General features: G+C 34.3%; 1 protein-coding gene across 1 annotated transcript in view; it reads left to right on the top strand.

Annotated features, from left to right (window-relative positions):
• The window catches only part of KLHL29 (kelch like family member 29), a 1,611,012-nt gene that overhangs the window by 1,484,235 nt on the left and 107,126 nt on the right, over positions 1-19,651 (top strand). Inside the window, exon 13 of the mRNA XM_053709637.1 lies at positions 713-906. Coding sequence (XP_053565612.1) covers positions 713-906 — 194 coding nt within the window. The remainder of the gene's footprint in view (positions 1-712; positions 907-19,651) is intronic.

The raw sequence follows: 19,651 nt of genomic DNA, 5'->3' as shown, positions 1-19,651 counted from the left end.
ATGGAGATAAAGTTATAAAGTCACCTTATGCTCTGTTTAAATGTCTGTATCCTTTTTTGCCACAAACCGTTCACAGCTCTTTCCTCTTTGAAAGCCGCCTAGCTTCAAAAGGAATGTCTTCCTTTCGGAACTCGGAATAGATATATATAAAAATATACATTTGAAATAGCATTTTCCTGTATGTGTAGAATACTGGAATGTTAAATATTTACAGTAAATACAAAGTAAAGCACATTATTAAATACAATTATAGAATTATTATTTAGACACATTATATATGTTATAGCCGTTTGCCGTCAAATACATGGCCACATACCATATATGTTTTAACCCTTATAACTTTTTTATTCATATTTATATGAATATCTTTTATCAGATAGTATTTATATGAGTGTAACAGTATATTGTAATGTATTTATGCTATGTTTCGTGCAACTTTTTTTTTCTAGCCCTAACCCTTTAAGCGACGTCTTCAGTCATGCTTACCCGACGCTCATTAAATTCGATTGCAGTTAAGCGAATGCGTTTATTTTCAACTTGTAATACAAGCGCAAATTAACATCCCCATGAAATTCTGATATCGCTTGTGCGCAAATGGTAGAGCACCACTGTCAGATACTGTCTCCACGTGTTCTCTATACGTAAAAATCTCTATACATAATGTAGTATGGTTTTACTTTTATTTATTTTTTTTCTTTGCTTTTCTTCCCAGATATGACACAATTATCAACCAGTGGGAGACAGTAGCCCCACTTCCTAAACCGGTGCACTCTGCAGCTGCCACCGTGTGTGGTGGTAAAATCTATGTATTTGGAGGGGTTAATGAAGCAGGCAGAGCGGCTGGGGTGTTACAGTCCTATATACCCCAGACAAATACATGGAGCTTCATAGAATCACCTATGATAGGTAAGCAAGCAGTTTGGTGCAATATTTTTTGGGGGGAGGGGTGATCAATGTAGCTTTTTGTCTTTTAAATTATGCTTTAAGAAATAACACTAAAAGTAACTGAAAGTAACAAAATATTGATGTTATAACAATGCAATGCAAAGTTGTAATACAGTCATAAGGAACAAAGACAGCGTGTTCTGTGGCAACTGGAATGTCCTGAGAAAAGGTAACATATCTATGAGTCTACTGTACTTCTGAACAACTGACATTCATAAGCCAATGTTCTAAAAATCATTGCAATAATATAAATTGTATGAATGTACTATGTTTATGAGATTATTCACAATAGAGGGCTTATCCTTGATTAAACTCTACATCTTGTATACTCATTCTTTCCTGTAACATAATTCTCAAGGATATTCACTGCAAAAGTAATATTAGGATTGTTATGTGACAATTTAATTATATTCGGTTCTCAGAGTTAATAAATGAAACAAATGTCAATGCCCCAAAATAATGGGACCTGTTTTACAATAAATTGATGCGAGTGGACAAATAAATATATAGTCCGCTACCTCTGAGGCAGCGAACAGCAATCTGCTCAATCACATACAATCGGGTTGATTGACACCCCCTGCTTGCAGCCGACTGGCTGCAAATGTGTAAGGGGCAGCATTTTACAAGCATTTTTAGTGAAATGATAAATGCCGACAGCGGATTATGTCCGTCCACCCGCCCGCACATTGATAATTCGGCCCCATAGTATCAAAACAATAAACATAACAGGTATACCTCACTTTACAGCGCTTCACTAATACAGCGCTTTGTGGAGCTGAAGTTCAACCTCCAAAGGATTTTGAAATGGTGCTGTATTCATCGTGAGATTGCAAGAAAAGTGACTGGCACCATATTGTTATGCGCAGTTCACTCTGTTTACAGCATTACAGTGCAATCTGTGTCTCAGTGCTATAGTCTGGCAAATTTTACTACAGTAATTGTTACTATTTTACAGGTACAGTATTTATTGAATTTTAATTGAATACTGTGCTGTGCTAGTGTTAAACTATACGTAGCACTATTGCACTGCTAATATATGTTAGTTCAAACATGTTGTCAAGTCTTTAAACACATTGGCAAGTGGAAAGAAAGCTAAAACTGCCTTGTTTCACTTTAAGGCGGTTTTCACTTTACAGCGGGGCTCCAGTCCCTAACCCGCTGTATGAGCGGGGTATACCTGTACTTCTACATAAACCACATGTAATAAACATATCAAGAATATATTGCCATTGTACATGTGGCATTAGAGAAGACCTTTCTTAGATATTTGATGGTCCATTGTGTGTGTTTTTGCAGAATATGACATGAGTTAAAAGCAGTTATTTTAGATGGACAATATAATCTTACATATATTCAGTGGAGCATAAATGGGGTTTTTTTTCTGGGGGAGTAACTATTGGGAAAATCCTCATGAAAACTATGGTACAATACTGAATGATACTCTACTTGACAACATCCTAATAACCGATAGTTCTGAAGACATGTTTATATTTTCATTTTTATTGAGACAATTTCTTATTGTATTTAATGCTATTGTTGTTGTATTTTTAATTATCATTTTTATTTTATCCTTTCTAATTACAGTCAGTAAGTGTTATATGACTGTATAGTTTATTTACCAGTGATTCAAGTATTTTATATCAAATTAAAAAAAAAAACTAAAAAAAAAAAAACAACAGTAAAAATAATAAATAATATTAAAAAAATATATTGTTTCTCCCCAGAATCAGCACTGATGGTTTCACCAGTTGACACTGAAATAATCTCATTTTAATAACCCTATCTAACTCTAACATCCCTAACTAAACTCTTATTAAAATAAATTGAATATTAATATTATTAATTAAAATATTCCTATTTAAATCTAAATACTTACCTATAAAATAAACCCTAAGATAGCTACAATATAATTAATAATTACATTATAGCTATGTTAGGGTTTATATTTATTTTACAGGTAAATTGTTAATTATTTTAACTAGGTATAATAGCTATTAAATAGTTATTACCTATTTAATAGCTACCTAGTTAAAATAATTACCCAATTACCTGTAAAATAAATCCTAACCTAAGTTACAAATACACCTACACTATCAATAAATTAAATAAACTACAAATATCTATCTAAAAATACAATTAAATAAAATAAACTAAATTACAAAAAACAAACAAACACTAAATTACAAAAAATAAAAAAAAGATTACAAGATTTTTAAGCTAATTACACCTATTCTAAGCCCCCTAATAAAATAATAAACCCCCAAAATAAAAAAAATTCCCTACCCTATTCTAAATTAAAAAAAGTTCAAAACTCTTTTACCTTACCAGCCCTTAAAAGGGCCTTTTGTGGGGGCATGCCCCAAAGAAAACTGCTCTTTTGCCTGCAAAAAAACCCACAATACCACCCCCCAACATTACAACCCACCACCCACATACTCCTAATCTAACCCAAACCCCCCTTAAATAAACCTAACACTACCCCCCCTGAAGATCTCCCTACCTTGTATTCACCCCGCCGGGCAGAACTCCTCATCCGATCCGGGCGATGCCTTCCAGCAATCGGCAGTGAAGTCTTCTTCCATCCGGGCAATGTCTTGAAGCAAGCGGCAGAGAGTCTTCTTCCATCGGCGATGTCTTCAAGCAAATCCGCATCTTCAATCTTCTTTCTTCGCTCCTCCACCGCGGAGCATCCATCCGGCACGACGACTTCCCGACGAATGAGGTTCCTTTAAATGACATCATCCAAGATGGCGTCCGTCGAATTCCGATTGGCTGATAGGATTCTATCAGCCAATCGGAATTAAGGTAGAAAAATCTGATTGGCTGATTGAATCAGCCAATCAGATTCAAGTTCAATCTGATTGGCTGATTGGCGGCGGGGTAGGTAGATTAAATTAGGGGTTAATAATTTTAATATAGATGGCGGCAGTGTAAGGGGTTCACATTAGGGGATAGATCAGTTAGATGGTGGCGGTTTTAGGGGCTCACAGTAGGGGGTTAGTTTATGTAGATGGCGACGGTTTAGGGGTTAAATACTTTATTATGGATTGCGGCGGGGGATCGCGGTTTACAGGGAGATAGACATTGCGCATGCGTTAGGTGTTAGGTTTATTTTAGCAGATCGCGGTTGACACCAATGTAGGCTTTCCCACATGGGCATTTGATCATGTAGATAACGTAATTGCTATTACAGGTAAAATAGTCCCTATAATAGAATTTATAACCACTGTGTGGGTGTAAAAAATAAGGACTTTTTACTATGGAATTACAATTGCTACACCCTAAACAGGGGAAACAGCCTAAATTCTTTTTGGTGATGTACCGTTGTGCCAATGTTCTGCCAGAGCCAATGTCAGCTTTAATTAAAGAATCTCTCAAGCTCTTACTCCGCTTGTATGCTGGCATAGGCATCTGGTCAAATTCAACATCCTCCGAATTGCAATTTTTTAGGATACCCCAATGTTTCCTAATAATTTTCCAAACCTGGTCACTCTGTCTAGAGAATTCAGATACAAAAATCATCCTTTTTGAATCTTTTTTGGCAGAGAGACCAGGCTTTAACAATGACTCAAGATCCAGTTGAGACACCTGATTAATGGTGTCTAAAATGAGATCTCTGGGGTACCCCCGTTGCAAAAATTTGTCACCCATTTCTGAAAGTCTCATGGGCACTTTAGATTCCTCTGCAACAATGCGCTTTACTCTGAGCAATTGGTTCTTTGGTAATGATCTGATCAGAGAAGGATGATGTGCACTGCTGTACAACAGCAGATTATTCCTATCAGTTTCCTTACTGAAAATATCAGTTTTGAAATCACATCCATCCTTAAGAACAGTCACATCCAAAAAGTCAATTGAAATTTCACTGTGAGTAAGTTTGAACTTAATGCTGTTGGTCAAATTGTTCAACTCCTCAACAAAAAGTTCAAGGGCTCCAACGTTGCCCAACCATACCCCAAAAATATCATCAATGTAGCGCCACCATTTTCAAACACAAATTTCTCTTCAAAGAGATTCATAAAAATGTTGGAATAGTTAGGGGCAACGTTGGAGCCCATGGCTGTACCCTGCAACTGCAGATAGAAAAGATCTTCAAATAAAAAATAATTATTAAAGAGTATAATCTCTAACAGTTGCAGAATAAACCAAATCTGTGGACTAGAGTATAAACCAGAAGTGAAAAGCGCATGTTTAACAGCTCCCAACCCGCTCTCATGGGTGATAGAGGTGTATAAACTTGCTACATCCAGACTGAAAAGAATAAACTTGTCAGTCTGGAGCTGTTGTAATTCCATAGTAAAAAGTCCTTATTTTTTACACTCACACAGTGGTTATAAATTCTATTATAGGGACTATTTTACCTGTAATAGCAATTACGTTATCTACATGATCAAATGCCCATGTGGGAAAGCCTACATTGGTGAGTCCTCTAGGAGGGTATGGGATCGAATTACTGAACACAAGAGCAACATCAGGTGCAAGGTACTTACTGCACCAGTGGCTTATCATTTCTTACCTATATATTAGATATCAGTGGTAAATAAAAACTCGTATGGCAAAAATCACATGTATGTGAATTACCTATAAATGACAAGTGCACTTGCTACTTGGTGTCAAACCTTAAAAAGCAAATAATGAAACTCTGTGGTCTAAACCGTGCTATAGTGTGTACTAGAATCTAACAATAGCCTTAACTAGTATTAAAATGCAGGAAAAGGATACAGTGTGTAAAGGATACAATGTGTAAGAATATATATCAAAATACAATGTGTAAAAAAATGTATCAAAATACATCAAAATACAAATGCGGTGTATAGCGGTCTGCTAAGTGAAACAAAAATCTGTTGCAGTATATAGGTTCCGGTATATGCAAATAAATCTCTCTGACTATAGTTTAAAAATCATAAATATATTTAATATTAGACATTAAACATTCGTATAAAAAAGTGGCTGACTGATATATAAAACTCACACTAGGGACGTCTCCCTTGAGTGTAATAGGCAAGAAACAAATATTGGCTCCAAATAGAATGAATATATCAACAGATGTCTGATACAACAAAGTTCCTGTATGATGGGAAAGTCACAGTTTTATAACTAGTAAGGTACCTTACTGAACTCGGAGTTACGGGAGCTGACAGCTCGACCATATATTGATTCCTAGTGCTTACTTCGGCGTCTGTGTCTTACGGGGGAATTTCGCGGCTAAACAACAAACCGCCCGCTTTCGTGATGATTGGCGGTTTGGGCCACACACCCTTTCTTTGATAGGCCGGATGGATCCTCTTACTGAGTATGTGTGACGGTATCTCTGATGATAGGTGTAACCGTCCGGTCACTGTTACAATGTCCCAAGGTGCCTGTGACCCTTAGATTTGGTGGAAGTGTTCCTTAAAAACTGCACTTCATGCAGTATGAGCAGCAAAATAGGACCACTAATATTGGCGCTGATCAGATCCCTGGTCCTCAAGTGGCAGTTAGCTTTGTTCGTCCACAAGAGGGGGCTGGATCGCAGCTATTAGTGTTGTATAAGTCTCTTAGTGTCCAATAGTAAAAACAAAACACTGGAGTAAATTTCTACGCGTTTCACCCCAGGAGGGCTTTATCAAGATACTCCAGGTATATTACACACACCTTTTAAAGGTGTTTCTTAGATCTCATTGGCCAGTAAATAACCAATCTTATTGGAGCCAATAAACACCACCTCTTTTTTCTTTAAGGTGGAAATTCCTAAATCTGTACACTCACATATGTTGATGTATATAAAAAGGAAAAGAACACTAATACATTTGACTAATTGTCAGCGTTTTTTAAAAACTTGATAAGAATGAAAAGTAAACCTAATCTATTATTAATAAAGAACATATAAGAGAAAATATAGGAGTAAGTTGTCATCAATACCTTATTAGTAATTATTTAGAGAGCTATCTAAATACTGACAAAATACTACAAAAAGAGCAGGCCAAATTCATATTAGATGGCATCAATTTTATCCTAAATCAAAACTATTTTTCCTTTAATGGGAAATTCTATTTACAGATCACAGGTACAGCGATGGGCACGAGGTTTGCGCCAAGTTATGCAAACTTATTCATGGGTAATTGGGAACAAAATTTTATCCGAGACCATGAATTTGGCGCAAACCTCGTGCTCTATAAAATATATATAGACGATATCTTAATGATTTGGAGTGGAGATGTCGTATGTCTAGAAAATTTTTTGGCGGATATGAACTGTAACAATTTAGGTTTAAAATTTACTAACATTACAAGTAAAGAAAAAATTGTGTTCCTTGATTTAGAGATTGAGATAGTGGAGAATTCATTAAATACGAAGACACATTTCAAAAAAGTAGATGCTAACAACCTGATACATTCAGATAGTTGCCATCTGAAAAGATGGAAGGAAAATGTCCCAAAAAGTCAATGCATCCGCTTACGTAGAAATTGTTCAAATAATGCAGATTACCTGGAACAAGCAGATTTTCTGGAAAGAAAATTCCTTGAGAAGGGATATAAAAAAGATTTAATTACTAAAGCCAAAAAAGATATCGAATCCATTGATAGGAAAGAATTTCTTAAATATAAGGATAAATCTAAGACAGTTGTTTCAGAGAGCAATTTCATCAATACACCATTAATCACAAATTATAATGAGGATTATAAGACTCTGAAAAAAATTATGAATAAACATTGGCACTTGGTGCAGAATGATCCGATTATTGGTAACAGGGTCCCTCCATACCCTAATATCATCTACAAAAAGGCCAGGAACCTTAAAACTATCCTAGCTCCAAGTGAGTTTAAAAATGAACAAAATAAGGAAAAACAAACTAGTCTGTCAGGAGAAAATTTAAATGGCTTCTTCCCCTGTATCAACTGTAAGTCATGCCAACACAGTCACAAAATTAAGGAATACAAATCGACACAAACAGGAAAAGTTTACAAAATAGATAGTACAATTAGGTGCCAAGACAAGGGAGTAATATACATGATTCAATGTACATGCAACAAACAATATATTGGTGAGACAACGAGAAGCCTTAGAGAAAGGATCCGTGAGCACCTTTGGATAATAGAAAAAGGGAAAAAAGATACATTTTTATATCAACACTTCAAAGATAAACACAATAATAATTTGGCAGATTTTAGATTTTGGGGTATCAAAAAAGTAACTAGGAATTGGAGAGGGGGTAATTTGGAAACAGAACTACTTAGAGTCGAATCTGAAACTATATACACTTTACAAACCTTACAACCGCAGGGACTTAATTCAGAATTAGAAATATCCATTTTTCTGTAACCTTCTATCATTTCCACTTTGGGGTGCACTGTATGGAACTAAACAACCCGCCATATTATTAGACTTCACATACATCATTACTTAGTCCATATAGATATATTTGTCTATTATAAAGAATTAGAGTTATAATGAAGTAGATATTATTAATGTCAATATATAACTAGCCTGAGAGATTTAGCAGGCACTACATCATTCAAATATACATAATAAACATCAGTAAACATGTATTATTATAGAGATGTCCTATTCGAATTTAGACATGGTTGTTCAGTAGGTTTCAAATATTTATGTTTCACATCATTATATCACATCTTATTCACTACTTTAGTTTGGTTCTACTTATAACTGCTAGGGTTTTTATTTAATAAGAAAGTATCTGGTATCATCGCACCAAGTTAATATACGATAAGCACTTAAGGTATAGGTGGCACCACATCCTCATATTTCCTATACTTAGATCTACACTTTATTTTTACCATGTTTTAAAAAACGTTGACAATTAGTGAAATCTATTAGTGTTATTTCTCTCTTTATACAAAACAGCATATGTAAGTGTCTAGATTTAGATTTAGATTCTACTTATTACTCATAAGGTCCATATTCAATTAAGCAAGTATTAGAGTCAGCAGTATATTTGATATTAAAGTTGGCATTATCACACTAAGTTAATATACGAATTACTAATAAGGTATTGATGACAACTTACTCCTATATTTTCTCTTATATGTTCTTTATTAATAATAGATTAGGTTTACTTTTCATTCTTATCAAGTTTTTAAAAAACGCTGACAATTAGTCAAATGTATTAGTGTTCTTTTCCTTTTTATATACATCAACATATGTGAGTGTACAGATTTAGGAATTTCCACCTTAAAGAAAAAAGAGGTGGTGTTTATTGGCTCCAATAAGATTGGTTATTTACTGGCCAATGAGATCTAAGAAACACCTTTAAAAGGTGTGTGTAATATACCTGGAGTATCTTGATAAAGCCCTCCTGGGGTGAAACGCGTAGAAATTTACTCCAGTGTTTTGTTTTTACTATTGGACACTAAGAGACTTATACAACACTAATAGCTGCGATCCAGCCCCCTCTTGTGGACGAACAAAGCTAACTGCCACTTGAGGACCAGGGATCTGATCAGCGCCAATATTAGTGGTCCTATTTTGCTGCTCATACTGCATGAAGTGCAGTTTTTAAGGAACACTTCCACCAAATCTAAGGGTCACAGGCACCTTGGGACGTTGTAACAGTGACCGGACGGTTACACCTATCATCAGAGATACCGTCACACATACTCAGTAAGAGGATCCATCCGGCCTATCAAAGAAAGGGTGTGTGGCCCAAACCGCCAATCATCACGAAAGCGGGCGGTTTGTTGTTTAGCCGCGAAATACCCCGTAAGACACAGACGCCGAAGTAAGCACTAGGAATCAATATATGGTCGAGCTGTCAGCTCCCGTAACTCCGAGTTCAGTAAGGTACCTTACTAGTTATAAAACTGTGACTTTCCCATCATACAGGAACTTTGTTGTATCAGACATCTGTTGATATATTCATTCTATTTGGAGCCAATATTTGTTTCTTGCCTATTACACTCAAGGGAGACGTCCCTAGTGTGAGTTTTATATATCAGTCAGCCACTTTTTTATACGAATGTTTAATGTCTAATATTAAATATATTTATGATTTTTAAACTATAGTCAGAGAGATTTATTTGCATATACCGGAACCTATATACTGCAACAGATTTTTGTTTCACTTAGCAGACCGCTATACACCGCATTTGTATTTTGATGTATTTTGATACATTTTTTTACACATTGTATTTTGATATATATTCTTACACATTGTATCCTTTACACACTGTATCCTTTTCCTGCATTTTAATACTAGTTAAGGCTATTGTTAGATTCTAGTACACACTATAGCACGGTTTAGACCACAGAGTTTCATTATTTGCTTTTTAAGGTTTGACACCAAGTAGCAAGTGCACTTGTCATTTATAGGTAATTCACATACATGTGATTTTTGCCATACGAGTTTTTATTTACCACTGATATCTAATATATAGGTATTGAATCTATTTTTACCGTAGGTAGTGTAATCCTAGCTATTCATTTAGCGCCAGTTATTCAATTCCAGTTTTCTTTATTTAACTGTAATCAAACTACTAAGGAGGAGTAGTTTTCATAACTAGGCTTTTAGGATTACAGTTAGCGCCAACCCTTATTCTTTACCACTTACTGTTACCCTCTCTATCCTTCTGCTTAGAGTTGCTGCGCCAACAGCTATTTTATACATCTGTTAAGTATAGGTAACACAAACATACAAAAACCCTAGATTTAGCTTCACTTTAAACTTTTTTCTAATATGGAAGAAGATATGTTTACATTCAGAGACAACCTCCTGGCTAATCTAAATGATAATTATATGATCAAAAATGATGAGATACATTTTACGATTAACATCAAAGATGAAATGTTTGTTTTAGAGAAATATATGACAAAAGAACTTAAACAGAAAACAGAACTGATTTTTATGAATAAATATATTGACTCAAATATAGTCCCAAGAGGTTTGAGATTGAAGAAAAAATGTAACTTTGAGTTACAATCACAGTTTGAAAAAGAATGGGAAGACACCTTAGAAAAAGCATCTATAACACTAATGGAGATTATTAAAAAATCAAGAGAATTATCCCTTATAGATATTAAGAATAAGATCTCAGAGATTAAAATTAAATTAGCAGATAAAAAAGAGAACAAAGACTACAAAGACAGACAAAGAGACATTATAGATAAATTAGGAGAACTTAGGAAAGATATATTGAATACGAAATGGGGAAAACTAAAAAGAGACCAAAATGATTACTTAGAACAACCCACAGAGTCGATTAATATAGATATACAACCAGGCACTTCTAGCCAATCAACCACCAATATTAATATTGAGAGGAATCATGATAATAAATATAAAAACCAGTTCCACAATCCTAAGAGTCCCTTTACACCTCAACATCAAGCAAATAGAATAAATAGGGGTGATTATATTAATAAACAACAATATTCTAATCATATGAATGATAATTATAATAGAAGAGATTGGAACAAACCCTTTTATAATAGAGATAGAAGGCATGATATGGAGCCAAGATTTGACAGACGAGATTGGAATAGGACATATCATAATAAAGAAAATAGGTCTAACATGGACAATACATACAATGGCTACTATCAAACACATTATAACATTGGGGATACATATAGGAATCAATATTATAGAAGAAATAACTATAATCATTCTAACCAATACCAAGCCCCCCAGGAAGAACGTAATAGATATAATAGGAGGAATGAGAGAAATGATAATTCTTGGAGAAATGATAACTCTTGGAGCTATTCCAGGAGTAACAATCACAATCATACATATGACAATTCCGCTTGGAAAATACCCACCAATAATAGATTCCAAAATATTGAAACCCAAAGAGACATTGAATCACCAAATCATCATTTTTTATACCAAGGCCCAAAAGCCCCCGAAACTCCAAGATTAGAACAGAGGCTAGAAAGAGATGCACCAAAAACACAAATAAGTCCAAGAAAAAGGTCAAGAGAGGGTGTAGAGGAAGAGGAAGAAGGGAGAACAAGGGACTACAAGAGAACGAAGTAGTGACAAAGGGAATTTTTAATCTCAGTAGTACCACACTAAACAAAGAAGAAATCAATGTTCTGAACAGAGGTCTATCCTTTGCACCATCTACTAGATTGAATAAATTCCAGACACATATCAATATTAGCCAGTTTGTTAGAAAATTAACCCTAAAAAAGTATTTTTTAAAGAATCCGATTGAAAGAAACTTTTCAAACCCCGTACATCAGAATATTAGTCTAGGTCAAACCTCTCAATATATACACACAGACTTAAAACAAAAATCAAAATTTTATCCAAAACATGAACGGGGAAGTAATTTGGAACTTTTTGAGCAACTAGTACAAAAAGATATACAAAGCTTAACACCCACCACACATATTAAATACAATCTGTCTGTTAGAGAAAAACAAGCTATACAAAGTTTACAAAAGAACAAAAACATAGTTATTAAACAGGCAGACAAAGGGGGAGGAGTTGTCATTTTAAACAAAGATGATTATCTGACTGAAACAAGCAGATTACTTAATGATAAAACCACTTACACTATACTTAAATCAGATCCTACAATTTTATATTCTAATAGATTAAATTCACTACTAGATGGAGCAAAGGATAAAGGCATTATAAATGCCAGAGAATTCAAATATTTATCACCAAAATTTCCGAAAATACCCATTTTTTATTATTTGCCAAAAATACACAAAGATCTCAATAACCCACCAGGGAGGCCAATTATCTCTGGCATTGGATCACTTACTTGTAATCTTTCTGAGTATATAGATAAATTCCTGCAAAAATATGTTAGAACTCTCCCTTCCTATTTGAAAGACACAACCGAAATACTTCAAATATTAGAAAAATTAGAATGGAAAAACAATTACTATCTTATAACAAGTGATGTATCATCACTTTATACAAGCATCAAACATGATGAAGGTATAAGGGCGGTGGAGAGCTATCTAAATACTGACAAAATACTACAAAAAGAGCAGGCCAAATTCATATTAGATGGCATCAATTTTATCCTAAATCAAAACTATTTTTCCTTTAATGGGAAATTCTATTTACAGATCACAGGTACAGCGATGGGCACGAGGTTTGCGCCAAGTTATGCAAACTTATTCATGGGTAATTGGGAACAAAATTTTATCCGAGACCATGAATTTGGCGCAAACCTCGTGCTCTATAAAAGATATATAGACGATATCTTAATGATTTGGAGTGGAGATGTCGTATGTCTAGAAAAAATTTTGGCGGATATGAACTGTAACAATTTAGGTTTAAAATTTACTAACATTACAAGTAAAGAAAAAATTGTGTTCCTTGATTTAGAGATTGAGATAGTGGAGAATTCATTAAATACGAAGACACATTTCAAAAAAGTAGATGCTAACAACCTGATACATTCAGATAGTTGCCATCTGAAAAGATGGAAGGAAAATGTCCCAAAAAGTCAATGCATCCGCTTACGTAGAAATTGTTCAAATAATGCAGATTACCTGGAACAAGCAGATTTTCTGGAAAGAAAATTCCTTGAGAAGGGATATAAAAAAGATTTAATTACTAAAGCCAAAAAAGATATCGAATCCATTGATAGGAAAGAATTTCTTAAATATAAGGATAAATCTAAGACAGTTGTTTCAGAGAGCAATTTCATCAATACACCATTAATCACAAATTATAATGAGGATTATAAGACTCTGAAAAAAATTATGAATAAACATTGGCACTTGGTGCAGAATGATCCGATTATTGGTAACAGGGTCCCTCCATACCCTAATATCATCTACAAAAAGGCCAGGAACCTTAAAACTATCCTAGCTCCAAGTGAGTTTAAAAATGAACAAAATAAGGAAAAACAAACTAGTCTGTCAGGAGAAAATTTAAATGGCTTCTTCCCCTGTATCAACTGTAAGTCATGCCAACACAGTCACAAAATTAAGGAATACAAATCGACACAAACAGGAAAAGTTTACAAAATAGATAGTACAATTAGGTGCCAAGACAAGGGAGTAATATACATGATTCAATGTACATGCAACAAACAATATATTGGTGAGACAACGAGAAGCCTTAGAGAAAGGATCCGTGAGCACCTTTGGATAATAGAAAAAGGGAAAAAAGATACATTTTTATATCAACACTTCAAAGATAAACACAATAATAATTTGGCAGATTTTAGATTTTGGGGTATCAAAAAAGTAACTAGGAATTGGAGAGGGGGTAATTTGGAAACAGAACTACTTAGAGTCGAATCTGAAACTATATACACTTTACAAACCTTACAACCCCAGGGACTTAATTCAGAATTAGAAATATCCATTTTTCTGTAACCTTCTATCATTTCCACTTTGGGGTGCACTGTATGGAACTAAACAACCCGCCATATTATTAGACTTCACATACATCATTACTTAGTCCATATAGATATATTTGTCTATTATAAAGAATTAGAGTTATAATGAAGTAGATATTATTAATGTCAATATATAACTAGCCTGAGAGATTTAGCAGGCACTACATCATTCAAATATACATAATAAACATCAGTAAACATGTATTATTATAGAGATGTCCTATTCGAATTTAGACATGGTTGTTCAGTAGGTTTCAAATATTTATGTTTCACATCATTATATCACATCTTATTCACTACTTTAGTTTGGTTCTACTTATAACTGCTAGGGTTTTTATTTAATAAGAAAGTATCTGGTATCATCGCACCAAGTTAATATACGATAAGCACTTAAGGTATAGGTGGCACCACATCCTCATATTTCCTATACTTAGATCTACACTTTATTTTTACCATGTTTTAAAAAACGTTGACAATTAGTGAAATCTATTAGTGTTATTTCTCTCTTTATACAAAACAGCATATGTAAGTGTCTAGATTTAGATTTAGATTCTACTTATTACTCATAAGGTCCATATTCAATTAAGCAAGTATTAGAGTCAGCAGTATATTTGATATTAAAGTTGGCATTATCACACTAAGTTAATATACGAATTACTAATAAGGTATTGATGACAACTTACTCCTATATTTTCTCTTATATGTTCTTTATTAATAATAGATTAGGTTTACTTTTCATTCTTATCAAGTTTTTAAAAAACGCTGACAATTAGTCAAATGTATTAGTGTTCTTTTCCTTTTTATATACATCAACATATGTGAGTGTACAGATTTAGGAATTTCCACCTTAAAGAAAAAAGAGGTGGTGTTTATTGGCTCCAATAAGATTGGTTATTTACTGGCCAATGAGATCTAAGAAACACCTTTAAAAGGTGTGTGTAATATACCTGGAGTATCTTGATAAAGCCCTCCTGGGGTGAAACGCGTAGAAATTTACTCCAGTGTTTTGTTTTTACTATTGGACACTAAGAGACTTATACAACACTAATAGCTGCGATCCAGCCCCCTCTTGTGGACGAACAAAGCTAACTGCCACTTGAGGACCAGGGATCTGATCAGCGCCAATATTAGTGGTCCTATTTTGCTGCTCATACTGCATGAAGTGCAGTTTTTAAGGAACACTTCCACCAAATCTAAGGGTCACAGGCACCTTGGGACGTTGTAACAGTGACCGGACGGTTACACCTATCATCAGAGATACCGTCACACATACTCAGTAAGAGGATCCATCCGGCCTATCAAAGAAAGGGTGTGTGGCCCAAACCGCCAATCATCACGAAAGCGGGCGGTTTGTTGTTTAGCCGCGAAATACCCCGTAAGACACAGACGCCGAAGTAAGCACTAGGAATCAATATATGGTCGAGCTGTCAGCTCCCGTAACTCCGAGTTCAGTAAGGTACCTTACTAGTTATAAAACTGTGACTTTCCCATCATACAGGAACTTTGTTGTATCAGACATCTGTTGATATATTCATTCTATTTGGAGCCAATATTTGTTTCTTGCCTATTACACTCAAGGGAGACGTCCCTAGTGTGAGTTTTATATATCAGTCAGCCACTTTTTTATACGAATGTTTAATGTCTAATATTAAATATATTTATGATTTTTAAACTATAGTCAGAGAGATTTATTTGCATATACCGGAACCTATATACTGCAACAGATTTTTGTTTCACTTAGCAGACCGCTATACACCGCATTTGTATTTTGATGTATTTTGATACATTTTTTTACACATTGTATTTTGATATATATTCTTACACATTGTATCCTTTACACACTGTATCCTTTTCCTGCATTTTAATACTAGTTAAGGCTATTGTTAGATTCTAGTACACACTATAGCACGGTTTAGACCACAGAGTTTCATTATTTGCTTTTTAAGGTTTGACACCAAGTAGCAAGTGCACTTGTCATTTATAGGTAATTCACATACATGTGATTTTTGCCATACGAGTTTTTATTTACCACTGATATCTAATATATAGGTATTGAATCTATTTTTACCGTAGGTAGTGTAATCCTAGCTATTCATTTAGCGCCAGTTATTCAATTCCAGTTTTCTTTATTTAACTGTAATCAAACTACTAAGGAGGAGTAGTTTTCATAACTAGGCTTTTAGGATTACAGTTAGCGCCAACCCTTATTCTTTACCACTTATCATTTCTTAGCCATGGGACACCATATTAGCCAACTCAGGTTCCAGGTCATCGAACAGATTAAGGTCCCCCGTAGGGGTGGCAATAGGGATGTCCTTTTGAAACAACGTGAGTCCTATTGGATTTTCAAGTTGGATACCCTGGAGCCTAGGGGGCTTAATAGAGAGATAGATTGGTCTGTGTTCTATTGAACTGGTGTTGCTCTTGTGTTCATGCATTCTGCAGTATTAATGTTCTGTTGCTAATTGACTTGAGAATGAAATTTAATGATAAAATGTAATGATAGGATTGAAATTTTCTGTATCATATGTTTAGATGTGATTCTTTTGTAGGGGCTTCATAGCTGTTTGTTTTTAATTTTTGTACATGTTTTACCTTTTTTTCACCAGCAGATAGTGTAAATTATAAGATTGTAAGGGTTAAAATCCCAAGGTAAGCTATTTAAGCAGGTGTACTTGTACTATCACTTACCACATGATTAAGGGGCATAGCTCTCCGAAACGTCGTGGCTGTTTGACTCTGCACTCTCTCAAATAAACTATTGAAATTTTGGCATTTTGGAGAGCTTCATTTATATCGTTTCACTATTGTTGGGGAGTTTTGTAGTGACTCCTTGAAGCTCTGACCAGTGAGTATCGCTGCTGGATGAATTTCATATTTTGATCTGTCAAGTATGAGTCAGGTCCCCTCTATTTAGTGTGTGACAGTTGATGATAAGAATGTTCTGCACAGGTGGAGTTTTTTTTATAGGTGATTATCTACAGCTTAGAATATGCTAATTGGTAGAATCAAAAGAAAAATGCTTAATCCCAAAGAATATTGTATTGTTATCTGATCATAAAAACAAGCTTGAATTCTAATTTCTTACAGCTGCACTTTGCTCACATATTTCAAAGTTTCACAACATTTTCTTTTATAAAAGTCTTTATAAAAGTATTTCGATTACTTAGAGGCAATGGAAAAAATAGTTCATATCTGTTCTTATTTAGGCAAAATTTACAATATTTTTAGTTATTGTATTTAAGGATACTTTCAAAAAAAGCAGTAATACCCTATTTACATTAACCAATAATACATAAGGTTTGGCAGTTTATTTATTTGTTTATTTCATTTATTTATGTTTTGGTTAAACATTTGCATCATATAACAAATATATATATAATGTTTTGTGTTATTCCAATTTTTATTTACAGAGCCAATGTTACAATTTGCTTTATTGGATGTAACCTTCATTGTATATGAAATCGAATTAAAAAAACAACAAAAAAAACACAATATTGAATCAATATTACATTGTTGATTTTCATAGACTCTGCATTTTGTTATTTCAAATGTGTTCTTTTTAGATTCATTTTAGATTCGGTATAGCAAAATGTAGTATTTCTTTACAAAAACAAATGTTGAATATTTGGCAAATATAAAAACTAACAATACATTTTCTTTCATGATTCAGATATATAATACAATTTCAAACAACTTTCCAATTTACTTCTGTGATTTAATTTGCTTCATTCTCTTGGTATCCTTTGTTGAAGGAGCAACTGCACAACTAGAAGTAAGATACTTTTCAACAAGGGATACAAAAAGAACAAAACAAATTAGGTAATAGTAATAAACTGGAAAGTTATTAAAAATAGTATGCTCTGTGTGAATCATAAAAGAAAAAAAATTGGGTTCCTTACCCTTTAACTGTAATCCTTTTTATTTTTTTACTGAAACAATCTGACATTCCTAATAAATAAGAAATATGTAGTGAATTAATTAATTAATTATTCCTGTACTATACCAAATTTTGGACAAAATATGTAAAGGGACATTCTGATTTGTTATAAGATGTAATTTTTTCATTACTGAATCTAGCTATTTATTTAGCCCCCGCAAAAAGGTTAACACATACAGTATGTAATTTACTGCTTAAGTGCTATAAACAGGAGCAGCAGTCACATATTGTCATCAACCACCAGCAGAGGGGTCAGGTATAGGGTTACCACCTCGGCCATGTTTTCCTGGACACTTATGAGTTATGCATGCTGCAGGGTAAGAAGGGCGGAACATATATTGTGCCTCTGGACATCACATGAAAACTTCAAAAAACAACACAATACATGTTCCTCCCTGCACACCTTACAGCAGTGTTTTTCAAACAGTGTGCCGTGGCACACTAGTGTGCCGTGAGAGATCCTCAGGTGTGCCGCGGCAGACTGACAACAGTGCGGGGGTGTCCCTCTTTCAAATTTCGAAATATTGGTAGGTATGTGACAGGCTCATCAGGCATCGTTTACAACCATGACATTGACATTCATTCACAGGCAATCATGATTGTTTGTGAATGAATGTAAATATGTCATGTATAGTTTGTAGGAGGCATGGCATGACAGCACAGTACAGTGTATATATATATATATATATATATATATATATATATACTGTATATATATCCTGTATTAGGCTACAATGTGTGATTATGTAAAATTTCGGGATGGTGGTGTGCCACAGGATTTTTTTAATGTAAAAAAGTGTGCCACGGCAAAAAAAAGGTTGCAAATCACTGCCTTACAGCATGTGTCCAGGAAAACATGGCTGAAGTGGCAACTCTAGTCAGGTATCTCAAAATGACATTCTCTAATGAATTAGATCATGTCAAGTGTTCATTAGAATTTCCCTTTAATCTCACCTGACACTAAAAGATAAACCCTTTAGGTGAGACCTACTCTAATATGCTAATGTGGGATGCCTTTAAAATCAGTTTTACTGTGTAGGACTAACTTGGATGAATTAGAACCCATGTGAAAACTTCTAATGAGATTGGGGATCATCCAAATAACCTTTTCTAGAGATCACGTTGGGGAAGGCTTATGATTTATACTAGCTACATGACGTAAAGCAATAAACACCCCTTTTTTCACATAAATTTGGGGATAAGCAATAGATTATTACTTTCTTTAAAGGGACAGTAAACTCCAAAATTTGCATTGTTTAAAAAGATAGATAATCCCTTTATTTCCCATTCCCCAGTTTTGCCTAAATAACTGTTATATTAATATACTTTTTACCTCTGTGATTACCTTATATCTAAGCTTCTTTTGACAGCCCCCTGATCACATGACTTTTTATTTATTATCTATTGACTTGCATTTAAACAATTAGTGCAGTGTCATCCACAACTCCACGGG

This window comes from Bombina bombina, chromosome 4 (assembly GCF_027579735.1).
Source record: "Bombina bombina isolate aBomBom1 chromosome 4, aBomBom1.pri, whole genome shotgun sequence".
Taxonomy (NCBI): Eukaryota; Metazoa; Chordata; class Amphibia; order Anura; family Bombinatoridae; genus Bombina; species Bombina bombina.
The sequence above is the reverse complement of the archived record's forward strand: the minus strand, read 5'-3'. Positions and strand labels throughout refer to the sequence as shown.